At 47.8% G+C, this 15622-nt stretch overlaps 1 protein-coding gene across 9 annotated transcripts in view; it reads left to right on the plus strand.

Annotated features, from left to right (window-relative positions):
- SLC25A22 (solute carrier family 25 member 22) overlaps positions 1 to 15622 on the plus strand; it is a 50698-nt gene that overhangs the window by 11571 nt on the left and 23505 nt on the right. For 7 of the 9 annotated variants that reach the window (XM_056492490.1, XM_056492489.1, XM_056492491.1 and 4 more), the window contains 2 exons: positions 11276 to 11382; positions 15464 to 15589. In XM_056492490.1, the coding sequence (XP_056348465.1) occupies positions 11363 to 11382; positions 15464 to 15589 (146 nt within the window). In that variant the 5' untranslated portion in view covers positions 11276 to 11362. Of the gene's footprint in view, positions 1 to 6032; positions 6122 to 7768; positions 7890 to 11275; positions 11383 to 15463; positions 15590 to 15622 lie in introns of those variants that run through there. The other 2 variants (XM_056492487.1, XM_056492494.1) reach the window with 2 other exon arrangements.

The raw sequence follows: 15622 nt of genomic DNA on the forward strand, positions 1-15622 counted from the left end.
GTCCTTGGTTCCTTTCACTGTTCTGGGACTTGCCATGCTGCCAGGATGTTTTCCACCAGGTGTTTGTGGGGTTTGTTTTGGTTTTGTTGTTTGGTTCTTTTTTTTTTTTGCTTCCTTTTTCCACAGAAGCTGCAGGTTATGGTTTGTGCTCCATCACACTGGAGTGATGCAGTCTGTGAGTCCAGGATGGTGACGTGTAGATCTATTCCAGTAGTTCTGCATGTGGGATAGTAAAGTCCCACACTGATTCTAAAACTAGTGAGTTAAGCATTTTGGGGGCTTTTTTCAGCCAAGACCACTATGCATGCACAGGAGACTTCCTGCATTTCTTCTCTTCTCTCCCCTTCTTCAGTAATCACAGGTTGTGCTCTTTGTGGTGAGCATAAGCTCGAAGGAGGAGCAGGAAGAATGCTACTGGAAAGCTGTTGATGTGCTTGCAGTGTTTTGGTCAGGTTTTCTACAAGTAACAGGGTGAGATGCAGGTGTCCTGCCTGCTCCTACTCCCTCTTCTTATTTTACCTGTTTGCTGTTTCTACCTAGTAAGCTTGGGCTTGCAAGGCCTGGACTGTTCTTTGCCATCATGAGCCTGTGCAGGAGCATCATTGAGAAGATGAAGTTGTTACAATCAAAGGGACAAGGAAACCCCCATGAAAAGGGACCAAGGTGTATATGTACTTGTAATAATGTGTCCTCTTGCTTTATCTGGCAAGGGACCAAGTCCCAGGCTCCAGCAGAGATGGCGAGTTCTTCTGGCTTGCATCTCTGCTGAGAACCTGGACCTCCTGGGAGACATAGAAGGAAAACAAATCTGAGATCTCCATGGAGTGACCAGGGATGTACACAAGTATTGCTGCAGCAGGTTGAAGTAGATAAATTTAATTTCTACTTTCTTAGAGTCTGTTCTCAGGAGAGCTCAATGTTTTAATGAAAGCTCTGTGAATGGTGCATGAGGTTAGGAGATGCAATGGGTGAGGATCTGCAGGGGTGTCCATATGCAGTTCCTCAAAGGCGTATTGCAGGGGGGAGAAAAAACTAAAGAAAGTCTGGGGGAAGATGAATACCTGCTGGAGTACCTCAGATGCTGCCCAGAGATGATGATTTCCCTCCCCTCCTCCTCTTTCCTTTGTTTCAGGAGCAGGAAGGGACACTGCTTAGCTCATCCTGGCTCAAAGCTGTGGAATGCTTGGTATACACCAAGACAGGAGGTTTTTTCCATGACAGCTTTTTTAGCCAATGTTGTGGCTTTGTCTGGGATAGACGTATTCTTCTTCCTAGTAGCTGGTACAGTGCTGTGTTTTGAATTTAGTATGAGAACAATGTTGATAAGACACTGATATCTTAGTTGCTGCTAAGTACTGTTCACTCTAAATCAAGGACTTTGCAGTTTCCCACGCTCTGCCAGTGAGGAGGTGCACAAGAAGCTGTGAGGGAGCGTGGCAGCAGGAAAGCTATCATGGAAACGTGGTGGGATGACTGCCATGACTGGAGTGCTGCAGTGGATATGCTCTTCAGAAGAGAACAGTCAAGGAGGGAGAGGCATTGACTGTCTATTAGGGGATGTTTTGGCTGCTGAGAACTCAAGGGTTGTGATGATAAGGTTGAGTGCCTGTGGGTGAGAATCAGGGGGAGTCTAACAAGGCAGACCACCCAACCAGGATGAAGAGCCAGCTGAATTAGTCTATAAGCAACTGCTTCATGATCGCCAGTTCTTGTTCTTGTGGGAGCCTTGTTGGATGTCTGCTGGAAGCTTGACACAGCAGAGAGAAGACAGTCTAGGAGATTCCTGGACTGTGTGGAAGATTACTTCTGACACAGCTGGTCAGAGAGCCAAGCAGGGCTGCTGCCCCCAGACCTGACTATGAAGGAAATTTTAAAGATGCAGGATGTCCCTATGTGCCAAAAGATGAACCAGTGGGAAAGAAGACTGGCCTGGTAGAACAGGGAGCTTTTGCAGGAACCAAGGAGGACAAAAAAAGGATTTGCAACATTTGAAAGAAGAGGCAGGTGACTCAGGAAGAGTAAAAGGACATTGCTAGGTCATGTAGAGAGAAAACTAGAAAGGTGAAAGCTCAGCTAGAGCTCAATCTGGCCAGTGCTGTGAAAGGTAATAAAAAGTGTTTTCATAAATATGCTAACAACAAAAAAGAAGGCCAGAAGGAATCCCCATCCTTTATTGGATGCAGAGGAAACAGCAATGAAGGCCAAGGAAAAGACTGAGTTGCTAATGCCTTCTTTGTCTCAGTCTTTACCAATAAAACTAAATATCCTTAGGGCAGCCAGCCCCCTGAGCTGGTAGACAGGGATGGAGAGAGCAGAAAAGATCCCCTGCCATCCAGGAGGAAGTAGTCAGTGGCAGATGGGAGAACAGCTCACCAAGCCAGTCTCCATGCTAGCCCCAGGGCAGGGCTGCCAGGAGTCCACTGCGGGCACAGCAGTGACCTGAGCTGTCAGTGACCTTCCCCTGTGCAGCCTCCGGTTTGGCCGCAATGAGCCAGCACCATCCCAGACTACACACTTTAAGGCATCCAGCAGGAACAGCTCTGTGGTGGGTTGAGCGTTGCTCTGGTGAGGTACTGCTGCAATTTGGCTTGAAAAGATGCTTATTCCTCCCAGCAGGGTCACTGGCACCCCTTTCTTTCAGCAGAGAAAGCTGAGAGCCAAGATCCCTGGTTTCATTGCTGGTGGGGAATGAATGGTCCCTTTCAGGCCCCAGGACTTCAGCTCAGTGCTCTACCTCATTCCTACTGGATGAGATAGAATCCAGCCCTTAACTTCCTTTTGGGCTTCTTGGTTGGTTTTTTTTAATTACCACTTTGTACATGGTGATTATTTTAAAATGGGAGGGGGGAACTCTCTTTTACTCAGCCTCTTAGCAGAACACCCAAGAGAAGGATTGGCACCATTTATTTTCTCCACGTATGTCCTTCCAGTTCGAAGGGTTGGTCTCTCTGTCACTGTCAGCTGGCTCTGGCTTTTTGTTGACCACCACAGATTATTGAAAAGACGTGCTTTATGTAAGTTCTTAATTGTTCTCCTTGTTCTCTCTCCCATCTGTCAGACTCCCAAAAGCTCAGCAAAGTTGTCCTCTATCCAGCTAATGCTGCATGTCTCTGAAAATGTAGTTTCATGAAACCTGGTACTGAGAACAGATCAAGAGGAAGGTGGATTTAAAAATATTTAAAATTGCATCAGTTTAACATGTGACTACATGATTTCTCAGGTGGCACTTGGAAAGGAACATTACTTGCAATAAGCACCCGCTTACATTTGTCCACTAACATCCAAGGTGCACTTTCTTGTACACCAGCATGATCATATGCAGGCCATTTTGCTGTCTCTCTGTTAGCTTGTGCTTCTACTGCTGGCTCTGCAGCTGCAGAATAACCTAGCCCATTATAATCTTAATTTGAATAACCATTTTATGTAGAAGTTTATATTTATATATATGTGTGTGTGTGTGTGTATAGTTCATTGTGTTTGCATATGGATTACCTGTTCTGTAGCTACTTCTTTCTGATTCTTTTGAATTGGTGGAGAGACTTGCAGGTTTCTACACACTGAGGATTGGAATCCATCACTATTTTCAAGCAAGTGCTGGGCCTGAATTTTTGCAATCACCATGCCCTAGCCTTGTATGACCACATCACTGCAGATTTTAAGATAAGATGCATGGAAAGGGTTTTCAGCCCTCTGGCACCTACTCCAAGACAGTTTGCATTGAGCATGAGTAGTTGTCCTAAATTTAGAGGCTTGTTACTTGTGTTGTAAGTGTTCATAGGAGTGACAGGGCATCAGGGCAGCATGCTTGATGTGGCATTTGTGCAGAGCAGAAGAGCCAGGTCTTTTGAGACTTGACCCAATTGCCTTTTTGAGCACTTTGAGAGGAGGCAGGTTGAGGTGGGAAGAGCGCCAGCAGCTCCCATGGGTTTCCTTTGCTCCTTTCAGTCTTCCCAGGGGTGCTGTGAGCACTTTTAGACCTGTTGTCTGTCTCCTGTGAGGGAAGATACTGCCTTAAGAGTTTTTTAATGTGTTGTCCTTCAGTGGAGCAGGACTCTATGTGTTCTCAATAAGATGACTGTAAGCTCATTTGTCCTGCTGAAACCTTCTCTTGATTCCTTCAGCTAACATCTCCAATGTCTTTGATATCAATACTTCCCATGTGAGCCCTGGGTGAGTCACTTTTCCTAAGGGCTGTCCTTACTCATCCTATCTTGCAGCTCGGTTGCAAAACCTCCAGGACAGGGACTTTCCTTGACTGAAGGTCAGAGCAGCCCCTAAAATGAGAGATCCCAGGTAGGCACTGGGGGCCTTCTGGTGTGCTGCAGTACTGATACCCGTGCCCAGCTTCAAGATGATCTTTAGCTGGCTGTCTCTTGATCCAGGGCAGTTACTCAAGACATGCAAAGTTGAAGGGTATATCTGGTGTGTGTTCCAGACCAGCACAGGCCTGTTCCCCAAGTCTTTCTGTCTTGGCAGATGGCTTGGCATGTCTTTGTTAAAGGGGTCATGCTGATGCAAGAAGAGGCCTCCATGGGACTCCTTTTGTTAAGCAATAGGACAAATGGCTTCTGCTAATCTAAGTAAATTGCTGGGTTTTTTTGGCCTGGAGAAGCTCTTCAGGTCAGGAAGGCACTTCTTTTTCTTCTCACAATGCCTTTTGGAGGCCTTGCTCCAAGCCTTAGCTCTCAAGAGGAAACAGCAGGTTCTTTTTGTATTCTTGTCTTACTGTGAAAGATTTCTCAGCAAAGGAGGGAAAGTTGCATGATGCTGTACTGGGAGTGAGGGGGGCCTTCCTATTCTTCCAGCAGGATGGAGAGCCCAAAGGGGAAGGAGTAGGAAAACTGGGTGTGTTCCTCCTACTCTTACTGCCTGGAGGCAGGAAGTTCCCCACCTGGTTCCCTGCTGTTTGTCCCCTTGCTTTCAGTGATACCTGCTGCTCCATGCACTTTAATCCTTGCTTTGGAGTCAGCAGCTGTGCTGGCTTTTCCTGGTGTGGCTGAGACCAGGCAGACAGAGGGGCAATTGCCAGGAGCAGTCAAGGCTCTGCCTGATGTCTTTGGTAACTCCTTTGCTTTGCAAGGAGGTGACCCTGGTGGCTGAGGTCAGTAGGCAAATCTTGCTACTGTTGTGTGAATCTCCTGTAGTCTCAAGTAAATCCTGGTGGAGAGGATAGTTGCAACAGTGTGTGTGCAGTATCAGAATATAGGATATTGCTGTAGTCCCACGAGTTTGCAGGATTGTCCCCTGAGACACTTCCCTGTTGTGAATCTTCTTGTGTTGCAACATTATGGGTGACTGCACTGGTTTGGATGTGGTAAGTAAGTATGTCTGCTAAGATGTTGGTTTGTTTTTGTTCGAGGCTTGTTTTTTTCATAAGCTGGAATGTTGTCATAGACACAGAGTGTTTCTCAGGCTGCCAGCTGTGGTTTGAAATCCTTCTGTAGGTGAAGGGCAAGTCAGTGATGGAGCTGGAATGCGAGCTCAGGAGTCCTCATTGCTAACTGAGAGTTTTGTTCCTCTTTTTCCCCCCTGTGGGCATTCAGGTAAATCTATACTGCCACCACCTGCAGCTGCAATGCCAAACACCTCTACGACATGCCCTCAGCCAGGGAGCTCACCTGTTCCTTTGTGGCATACAGGAGATATTTTGAGGCATTCTCTCATCATGAGGTGTCTCAGCATGAAGTTAAGGCTGCCCAGTGTGCAGGGATAGTGGAGTTGAATATGGAGGCAAAGTTTGCCTGGCTGTTCTCACTGTGATAAGAGGGTGTGGAGGGGGACACGACGATCCTGACCAGCCTGAGGGAAGCTGCACGAGACAGAGCTCAGTTGTGGAGGATGGGAAAGGACTGCTGGAGCTGAGAGTCCTTGAAGGGGCTGTCAGGGAGGAGTGCCCTGTATGCTGAGGCTCTGTGTCCCGTGCCTTGCCAGCTGAGTGGGTGCCTTGGCTCTGAGCCTGTCCCCAGAGGGTGTGAGCGGCCAATGGTGCAGGCGGCAGGCATGGCACCTCCCCGCTGGTACTTTGGCCTTTCATCTCCTAGGCAGGGGGAAGGCTGCCTTTGGCTTGTACTTCCACAGCCCAGTGTGCTGCAGGTACAGCTGGCTGCTGACCACAAGGCAGGTGAGTGTGCGTGTGCAGCCACGGGGCTTCTGTCTTCTTCATTCTGGCAGAGTGGTGTGAAGGGGCCGTGCTGTCCCCTCTGCAGCTGGGGAGGTGACACTGTGATGGTGGGGAGCATTCACCTGCATGTTTGAGAGTTGCCTTGTTTTCTTGAGGGCTAGTGCCTTGCCAGGTTCTGCAAGGAAGTTCATGGCAGTCCCTGCTTTCAGGGGCCTAAAGGCAAGCAGGGAGCAGATTAAACTGCCACCTATTTTCTTCTCCAATCGCTCTGTCCCAAAATGTCCTGAGCAGGCAAGAGCAGGCAAATTGACAGCTTCTCCCCAGGTGACATTACCTGGTGCCAGCTCCCTTGTACACTTTGTGACTGTCATGTATTTAGAAAGCAGCTTCTCTCAGGAAATATTTGCAGTTTTATTTTGCACTTCTTAAACCTTATTGTGATGACAGCTTTGCTCCAGTCATTAACAAAATTTGGCAGTGCCCACACCTTCAGATGCATTTGTGCTGTGAAGGAAAGTGTGCTGATCCCAGGGAGTTTCTCCTCTCCCAGCAGGTACTCACTGCTGATTGCTTCCCCATGACATCCCTGATGGTTATGTGGCTATGTCCTTTGACACAGTGGATGCTGGTTCAGCTTTGCTTCCTCTGCTCACCTTCTGAGCCCTGCTTCTTGATACCAGCTTCTCTCACTGGGGCTTTGAGTTTGTTTGCTCTCAAGACAAATAGAAATATGTGGGAGTCCTGACTTCCCCTCCTCTTGTTTATTCTAAAGTCAAGGTTGTAGTTTGGATATTGGCTTTCAGTGACAGCTCCAGCATGTGCTGGCCTCCAGGTCTATCTCATTCCTGTCTGACTGCCCAACACAAATATTTGTGCTGGCATGAAATCAGGGATGGGAACACATTTGGGTGTAGGGAAAAGACAGATTTGTTTTCTTCGGCCACAGCACTAGCTGACATTTGCTAAAGGTTTTCTGTCAAACCGGCAGCCTGTGTGTGCTCAGATAAATCAGTATGTGCAGCAGTCTGAGCCTGAGAGGATGTGCTGAGCTGCACTGGGGCTGCTGGGGAGGAGATCTGGAAATGGGAGTGCTGGCAGAAGTGAGGAGCTGGCCTCTGGGAGGGGTGGGGTGCTGCTGGCAGGACTGGGGGAGCTGGTGGACTGGGAGCCCACAGCTGGCTTGGAGGATGCCAGTGTGGCTCTGGCAGCCTGGTAGGTGCACAGCAGGAGGAGGAGGGTGCTGTACTCGGCTCAGACTGGAGGTAGAGGTGGCAACCCACATCTCCAGGGCAGTGTGGTGGCACTAAATGCAATGAGCAAGGTCAGAGACATGTTGGTAAGTTTAACCTGTTTCTTCTCCTGTGATGTCCTGGCTTGTGGAGATCTTGGGTGCCTGTATCTCCAATCCAAGCTTGCTGGTGTGATGCATTAATGAGACCTGGTGAGGTCTCTGTGCTCCCCTCCATGCCTCACGCTGGACTGTGATGCTCTAGTAAGCACTTTCCCTTCAGGTGATAAGGCAAAAACCAAAGGTTGAAAGTTCATGCCCCATGGGATGAGGAGAGCAGATACAAAGGTTGGCCTTCCTGGAGAAAGCCTCATTGTCTGATTTGTGTGGGAGATGTGTGGCAAGGCAGGGGAGAAAAATAGCCCTACTTCTCCAGTGGCTTAGGCTGTGAGGACCAGATACATGCGGAGCTATCCAGGATTGCATTGTGGTACTTCTAGTGTGGTTGTTCTGTCACTGTCTGGAGCTGACCTTTGGGAGGTGAGAAAAGGGAAAGGCAGGACTGGGGAGGCTCCTGGTCTATTTATGTGTCAGCAGGAGCTTCGGGCCATTCGCACCACTTCGGTGTGCGTGTGGCTCTGAAACTAATTTGCCTGATCATTTTAATAAATGTAAAAGGGATGTCCTGGTGTGCAAGTAATGGGGCATTAATCCATGCCTAGCTGTGTAAAAGCACTCTAGGAAGGAAATATTCCCATGCTGTTCTCACTCGCTTAATTATGGGATGTTCAATTTCAGATCCCCTTCCATGAAGGCTGCTCAGGCTCTGTGGCTTTCAGGTGGCTCTCTGATGACTCTTGTTTCACCTACTACCAGTTTCCTCCCAGTGCCTCAGCTCCTTTTACTGTGCAGGTTCCCACTTCCCGCAGTGGCATTGTCCTGAAGTTTAACCATACGAAGACTTTCTGAGGCAGCATCACCTTTTTGGTGCTGGCTTGTCCCTGTGCAGGTCCTGATGGTAGATTTGCTAGGAAGATGCAAAACCTGCTCCCTGACACTTCTCCCACAGGAAGCCTTGGAGCTACACCCTGCCTGGCTGCAGATGCTTGCCTGCTTTTATGTGCAGTTTTTGGCTTCTGAGAGCACTTGTTCCTGGGAAGATGTACTTAGGTCTTTATTTAATCTCTTTCCTTTCTAAGTTAAATGTATAGTGTTGTTTGTTCTGGATTTGTTTTATAAATGTCCTATAAAATTCCCATCATTCTCTTCCCAGTCTGTTTTTCCCCCTCTTAGACTGCAGAACGGTAGAAGCTATTTTCCTACCCTGGGAGCACCTGGGGTCTGGCTCAGCTCAGAAACTCCTTGACCAGGCCCCTGGAGGCTCCATCATTCACCTTCTTTTAAGGAACTCAGGGAGTTCTGTAGATCACAGCAAAGTGGTCAGATTGAGCTTGGGGTGACTTAGGGTTTGTTTTGCAAATGATCATTGGTTGGAGCTCTGTTTAAACAAACAGAGCTCAAATAAGCTTTCCACTTCATTGCATTAAAATCCCTTAATTCATTAAAATCCCCTGGCCACAGACATTCAGGCCTCTGCTGTGCCAGGTGCTGTTTAAACAGTTATCAAGTGCTGGTGTCTGCTGTAAAATGATCGCATTGTTCGCTTCCCATCGCTCGTCCGCGAGTTGAGTGGCTTTTGTTAGGGGTGATGATACTAGTCCTGGTATTTGCTGGTACAGCCAGCACCAAGGAAACCTGTACCTTTGCCCAGTTTTAAACCCAGGAGGGTTGTTTTCACCCTGTCTTGCTGTGCAGCTGCAGCAGGAGCATCTGTTCCCTGGTGGGAAGCAGCAGTAGTTTTCCAGCTGGATCAGACAGCTGCAGAGGACTCTGTAGTTACTGGGCAGGTGGGGAGCTGAAGGCAAAAGTCAAAAGGAAAAAAGACAAGAGAGAACTAAACTCAGCTGTCCCAAGTCCCTCTTGGTGCAGAGGGACTCCATTGCCCTACTTGTGCCAGCAGGTAAGAAACAGCCCTGTGATGTATTTGTGTGTCCATTTTGGTCTCTCACTCTTTTGGCTACCTGGCTGTGGTGAATATTGGCAGCCTTGCTATCTTTTCTTGCTGTTGGCCTATTGTGGTGAATCCCTGTCCTCTTGAATGCCCCTCTGCATGGAAGGGTGCAGCAGAGGCAACAAGGGGGGCATTTTGCCAGAGCTTGGAGCAGGCTATCAGGACCACTTGGTGCATGTATTTTATCAGGCCTGTTTCAATAAACACAAGTTTATTGAGGGTATAGACATTATCAAGTGAGTTTTCATGATTCACAGCTTGTTTATGGCAGTGTTATAGGCTTTCAGGTACTGGTCTTCCTGGATTTTTATATTTTTATCTTATTCAAGCTAATTTGATAGAAAATTAAATTAACCTAAACTAAGCTGCTCTTGTGGACATGCATATGAAAGCACATGTAATGAAGGGTGTAAGTGATTTTCACTTGTAAAGTATAGACTTAGCTGATCTGGAGCTTTTTAAGGTCTGCAGCCGCAGATCAGTTGAGATGAGGTAAGCTGTCTGAAGAGGGCTCACAGAAGGTATAACAGCATAGTGCAGTGGGTGAGGTTGGTGTGCAGTGTTTGAGGAGGAGTGCCTTTCCTTAGGGAGCTCCATGTGCTGATCTCTCACGGCTCTAGTTGAATGTGGGGCTGCAGAAAAGGCAGTTTCAGTCTCCTGTTGTCCAAGTGTGGGACTGTACAAATGGTTTCATGCTGTCCTGACCTTGACACTTGCTGTAACTGGAGGGGGAACTGAACTCCTTCCCATACCCATTTGCACCATCACTAGCTCTTCACACTTTCAGGGACCTTTTGTTCTCAGGAATGCACTGGGAGCCAGAGGCATCTCCAGAGCAGAAGTGTTGCCCATAAACCACTGTGTTGGATGTGAGATTCTGTGTGGCTTTGGAAATCTGCTGTAAAGGAGCAAATTTCATTTCAGAGGCTAAGGGCAAAGGTACCTTCTTTGCTGTGGCTCAGCATCCAGGTTTCATCCAGCAGGTGAAAGGGAAGAGGAAAGAAGCTGGCTGAATACTGGCTGAGACACCTGCAGAAAACATAGGGCATCTGATTCCCAGGCTGGAGGTCAGGAGATGAAGACATCTTCAGAAAGCTGAAAGTTGTGGCCACTTCTGAAATTTTCTCTGGTGTTCAGATTTCTTTGTGTGGTGTTTTTTTAACAGCTCTCATTAAACAGTAACAATGAAGAGTCTTAGAGAGAACTGGTTCCTGCAGTCTGACACTGAGCTGAGAGGAATAGTCCAAAGGGCAAAGTGGCATCAGTAGCTTGGGGAGGGAGAGGCATTGCTGAAAAGACAGTTTTGGCACAAGACTGAACATGGACTGTCAAACTGTTTAAGCTTGGAAATAGGGGAAGGATAGTAACCTCTGAAAGAGCAGTTTTTTGAAGGCTGTCCTTTGGACACAGCATGTGTGTGAAGGGAAGTGCTGAAAGTCTTGTGATGACACTTTACTATCTTGGGCTTGCTGGGTGGACCTGCAGTGGCTTGGGGATGCACATGCTATGGTGTGAATTGCTCTCTGAAGTTTAAGAGAAGTGACAGACACGGCTGTCCTGGCTGCTGGGCAGAGCTTTTGCCCTGTCTGGCTGCTGTCCTTGCTCGCATGCTGCTAGAACCTGATGACCCTGGCAACTCTTCCTTCCATATGCCCTTGTATATTTATATTTACACACATACATTTATAAGACTCCCTCTGGAGCTCAGTCTCCTCTTTGAGGAGATCAGGTGCTCCCTTAAGTCACTTGTCCCCCAGCTGTCCTAACTGCACAGCCTGCCTGCCAAGTAGCCCCTGAGCTTTAAGAAGTGTGTGTCTCAACTTTGTTTTCTTGGTGTCTTTCTGTCCTTTCCCAGGAAGAAACTGAAGTGAGAAAGAAGCGACTGGAAAAGAACGAGTTGAAGGAACAGATTCATTTCTTAACAAGATCAATTTTGAATTAAATGGCTGATAAACAGATCAGGTAACTTTTAAATTTTTGTTTTTAAATTGTGCTTTAAGTTTTTATTTTAAAATCTTTTAGACTTTTTCATTTTGAATCCAGGAGATTGGAGGAAATCACCTGATCGTCTCTTCTGGCTTTAAACAGTTTTGATTCTTTCTCTGTTCCTTTCTCACCTGCTTTTTTTGAACCTTCTCTTATTTTCTGTCTCTGCCATGTTGTCACATCTCTGCTTTCTTCAGTTATTTTTTCTCATTGCCTTTTCTTTCTACCCTGCATGAGTCCATTCCTTTTTGTTTCTTCTTTCAAAGGTCATCCTGACCTGCTGACTTCAGCTGCTGGCATCAAGGGAGCAAAGCCAGGTCCTTGCCCGGGATGCAGTACTTGTAATGACAAAGTCCATACTGCCTTGTGCCCTTACTCTACAGTCAAGGCTTGAGTGATAGCAGGAACATGAAGTACCAACAATGATTAATGACAGTGTGCATGGTGGAAGCTTAAGAGTATTGGTTCTGGTAAAGGCTGGATTTGAGTCTTCTCTGGAAATGAGCTGGGATTCATTTCCTGGAAGGACACAGTTCTACCTATTCCTTCCTAAGAGCTGTGTCAGGTGGATCTGCACAGTCCTCCATGTGGGTTTAACTTTTTGCTGCTTTTGAAGTTGCCACAGCTAAGTGACTCCTGCATGCTGTGGGACTCCTGTGGGATTTTTCATGTTGCTTTTCTAACATCTACTTTTCCAGGTTACCAGCTCAGGACAGGTGGGGTGAGTGGGTAAAGGAAACATGATGACAGAGGGACAGGACTTGGCAGTGTCTCAATGCTGCAGGCAAGAGAGCTGCCCCTTCTTGGCTTTTGTCATGATTAGGATATCTTCCTGTACGCCTGTCTTCTGCAAATGTAAACAGTCCTGAACTGTGCTGATAAAAATACAGCATTGTGGAGTGTTTGTGTGCCTAGATTTGGCCATCATCCACTACCCAATTTGGAAAGCACTTGAAACTCTTCCAACACATCCATGAAGGGCATGCTGAGATTCACCTCCGTGGAGCCTGGCAGGTCTATGTTCCTGATAATCTCAGCAGAGCAAAATGATCAGACGTCTGTAACTGTTTGAAGCTTGGTATTTTGAAGAAAGAAGAGACACATCCTACAAGAAGAGGCATGTCCTACAAGATGTGGCCTGGCTCCTCCAGTGTGCTCTTGGCAGTGTGAGCAGGAGCTTGCTGGCAACAAGGACTACTTAAAAGAACTGAGGAGGAACACTAGAAGAGGAGAACTGGGATGCATTTGTATTCCTTCTTGTATTAAACTGAGCAAATGGCTTAATTTGCATGCTAGCCTGCATTGTCCCCATTTCACTAAGCCCTGCACACGTAGGTAGTGAGAGGCAGTAGCTGTGCAGAAGCTAAATAGGACAGAGAGACCAGGCATGGAGGATTCTTATCCCTTGAGTGAGCAGAAAGCACTGACATGTGAAGTGGGATGACTCAGCCACAGGGGAAAAAGTTTTTGATTCAAGTGCAACGGTCTTTGTCTCATGTTCCTCTCTGTGCCTCAAATCCCTCACCTCTCCTGCTCTGGTCATCTCTCCAGTCGATGGGACCACATGTCTGCAGTGGTCACTGGCAGCCAAGCCAAGGAGATTTATTTCTGTCACTCCTTAGTAGAACAAAATTGATAGCAAAAGACTAAAATCAACAGCAGTGCTTTGCTGCAAGGTGAGATTCATTGCATTTCTGCAACAGTACCTGTGGAACTTAATCTTGATGTCTTGCTGATATTGCTCCATAGTCCATCTGTACTGGTTTTCCCCTGTAGTTTTCAAGGGGAAATCTGGATGCTTAGATTCGGGTGTGATGGGAGTATTGAGCAAGGCTTTCTCCCCCACAGGCAGAGGAAGAGGCTGTCTGCAGCCTTAAATTTTTGGCTTGCCCAGGCACGTCAGACCATTCCCATTTACTGCTGGGGTCTGGGCTGAAATTGGGAAATCTCTTGCACTTACAGTAGCAGCAGGCAGGACTTTTGTGTCTGTGTATCAGTCCCACCTGATATAAACCCTGTGATGATTTCACTGTTGGAACAGGTTGAGAAAGGCAAGTGTTGGCCAGTCCCAGGTGTTTCAGGGACACTTAGAGAAGTGATGACAATGCTGAGGCTGGAAGAGGGCACTGGTTGTGTCTCACAGTCTGTGACCTGCCAACAGTGACTTCAGAGCTGAATTTTGGGAGGCTGAGGTGATCCTGTCTTCAAACACCTTCCTTCTCTGTGGTGTTGCCATCTTGGCACACTTTTATTTGGTCTCTAACTTCCTCCTTCAGTGTGACTGTGGGTTAAATAAGAAGAGCACGGTGAAGTGAAGCTTACTGTTTGAAATTTTCCCATGTCCTGAGAACAAGTTGAGTGTAGAAATTTGCAGGCAAATCTATTCCATTCTCAGACTGTGGCACAAAGATCCCCGAGGCAACAGTCGAGGTGATGAGGTCTAAAAGCCTGGCTCTGCACTGAGCTTGTGCACTGATTTGGGCCTGTGCTGATTTAATCTCAGTCTAGTCTAGCACTGTCTAGTTCGGAGCTGTACGCTGAGCTCAGATCTGTCTGCCTGTCCTTGGCACCTCTCCTTCCAGCTGTGCCAGCCCTGGAGCTGTGTATGTGTTGTATTGGCAGGTGTTGAGGAGGAAGGAGCTTTAGGTGCAGGACAGCAGAGGTGTCAAGGTGTGTCAGTATGTCAGTCCTGAGGTGTCAAGACCATGCTTAGGACTTATGGACAAAGTCTTTTATATTTTTTCCATCCCTCATTTGTCTGCTTCCCTCAGGGACCCTTCAAGTTGAAACCTTGAGTTTCGATATCCTGCCTTTCCCTCAAGCATGGCTGGTTGCTTATTGATCCTTTCTGCATTTTCCCTTTGATGCAGAGTGCCCTGGAGGGCTGTTGGGGGGAAGGTTTGCAGAGCTTCACCCCACCATGCCTCAGCCAGCCTCAGCACTGCTGTTTCCAGAGGATAATGTAGTCTGTCCCCCCATCCAGAGCATCAAGTCACCATCATGGAAGGCAGTGTGCTGATTCCCTCAGTGGGAGGATAGGCCTTGCACACTCACCCAGCTGCAGTCTAGGACTGCTGTCAGCCACCAGGGTAATATCTGACACATCCTGTGTTCAGGGAGCCGTATCCTGTGCTTTACTGGAGGGAGCTGACTCAAACAGGCTTTCTTTGTCTCTGTCTGCAGTGGTTTATTGAGCATGTAAGTGCAGGACATTTTTCTTAATTGAATTTGCTGGGAACCCATGTTTAGCTGATGTGGCTTACATTCAGTGCCACTTGTAAGAACTCTCTGGGAGCACAGAGGGGAGTGGAAAAAGCCCCGTGCTTCAGATGCACATGCAGCGAGCCAGGTTTTGATTTCCCCCAGAGGTATGAGCTCACGTCTCTGCATCTGCGGCCGTGTGGGCTGCCAGCCTGGTGGTTTCCCAGGCTCCTGCTTTGTGTGTGTTCCCCTGGCCCTGGGCAGTGGCTCTGGAAGCAGTTTCCCGTGGCTGTGGCCATCTGCTCCGTGGCTGCCAGCTGGGTGCTTCTGCTGGGCCCATTCCCACATGATGGTAGCAGCTGATGTGTCACGAACCTCTCATTAGCTGCGGGTCCAATTGTGGTGCAGGAAAGTATTTGTCAGTAAACCTGCTGAAGGCTGCCCACATGGTAGATGGTCCAGCACTCAGTCTTTTCTCCTCTAGGGACAACAGAAATCCCCAGGTCTTGGGCAACAGGACTTTTTTACTGCTCCTGTAATGTAGTGTGTGTAGTTGGGGTGTAGTAATGTGTGTAGTAATGTGTGGGTTAGGTGTTTGGCTCTACTCCCCTCATCAGTGTTTTGTCCTGGTGATGGTATGTGCTGCTTTCTCTGCTTCCTCATATACACAGTAGGAACCAAGCTTTGCTTTGTGGAAGAGCTTCCTTTGTGCTGGGGAGGACAGCCTTGTCTCACAGTGTGATGGATTATCTCTGGTCACGCAAAAGAGCTCAGCTCTTTCCTCTTTCCCTTCCCTGGTATTACCCAGTGCTAAGACACTAAGACATCTGTTTCTCTCTATCTCATGCCCTTACAGTTTACCTGCCAAGCTGATCAATGGAGGGATAGCTGGACTGATCGGGGTCACCTGTGTATTTCCTATTGACCTGGCAAAAACTCGCCTGCAGAACCAGCAGAATGGTCAACGCATGTACAGCAGCCTGTGAGTACTGCCCACACGGGCACCATCCCTCAG

This window comes from Oenanthe melanoleuca, chromosome 5 (genome assembly GCF_029582105.1).
Source record: "Oenanthe melanoleuca isolate GR-GAL-2019-014 chromosome 5, OMel1.0, whole genome shotgun sequence".
NCBI lineage: Eukaryota > Metazoa > Chordata > Aves > Passeriformes > Muscicapidae > Oenanthe > Oenanthe melanoleuca.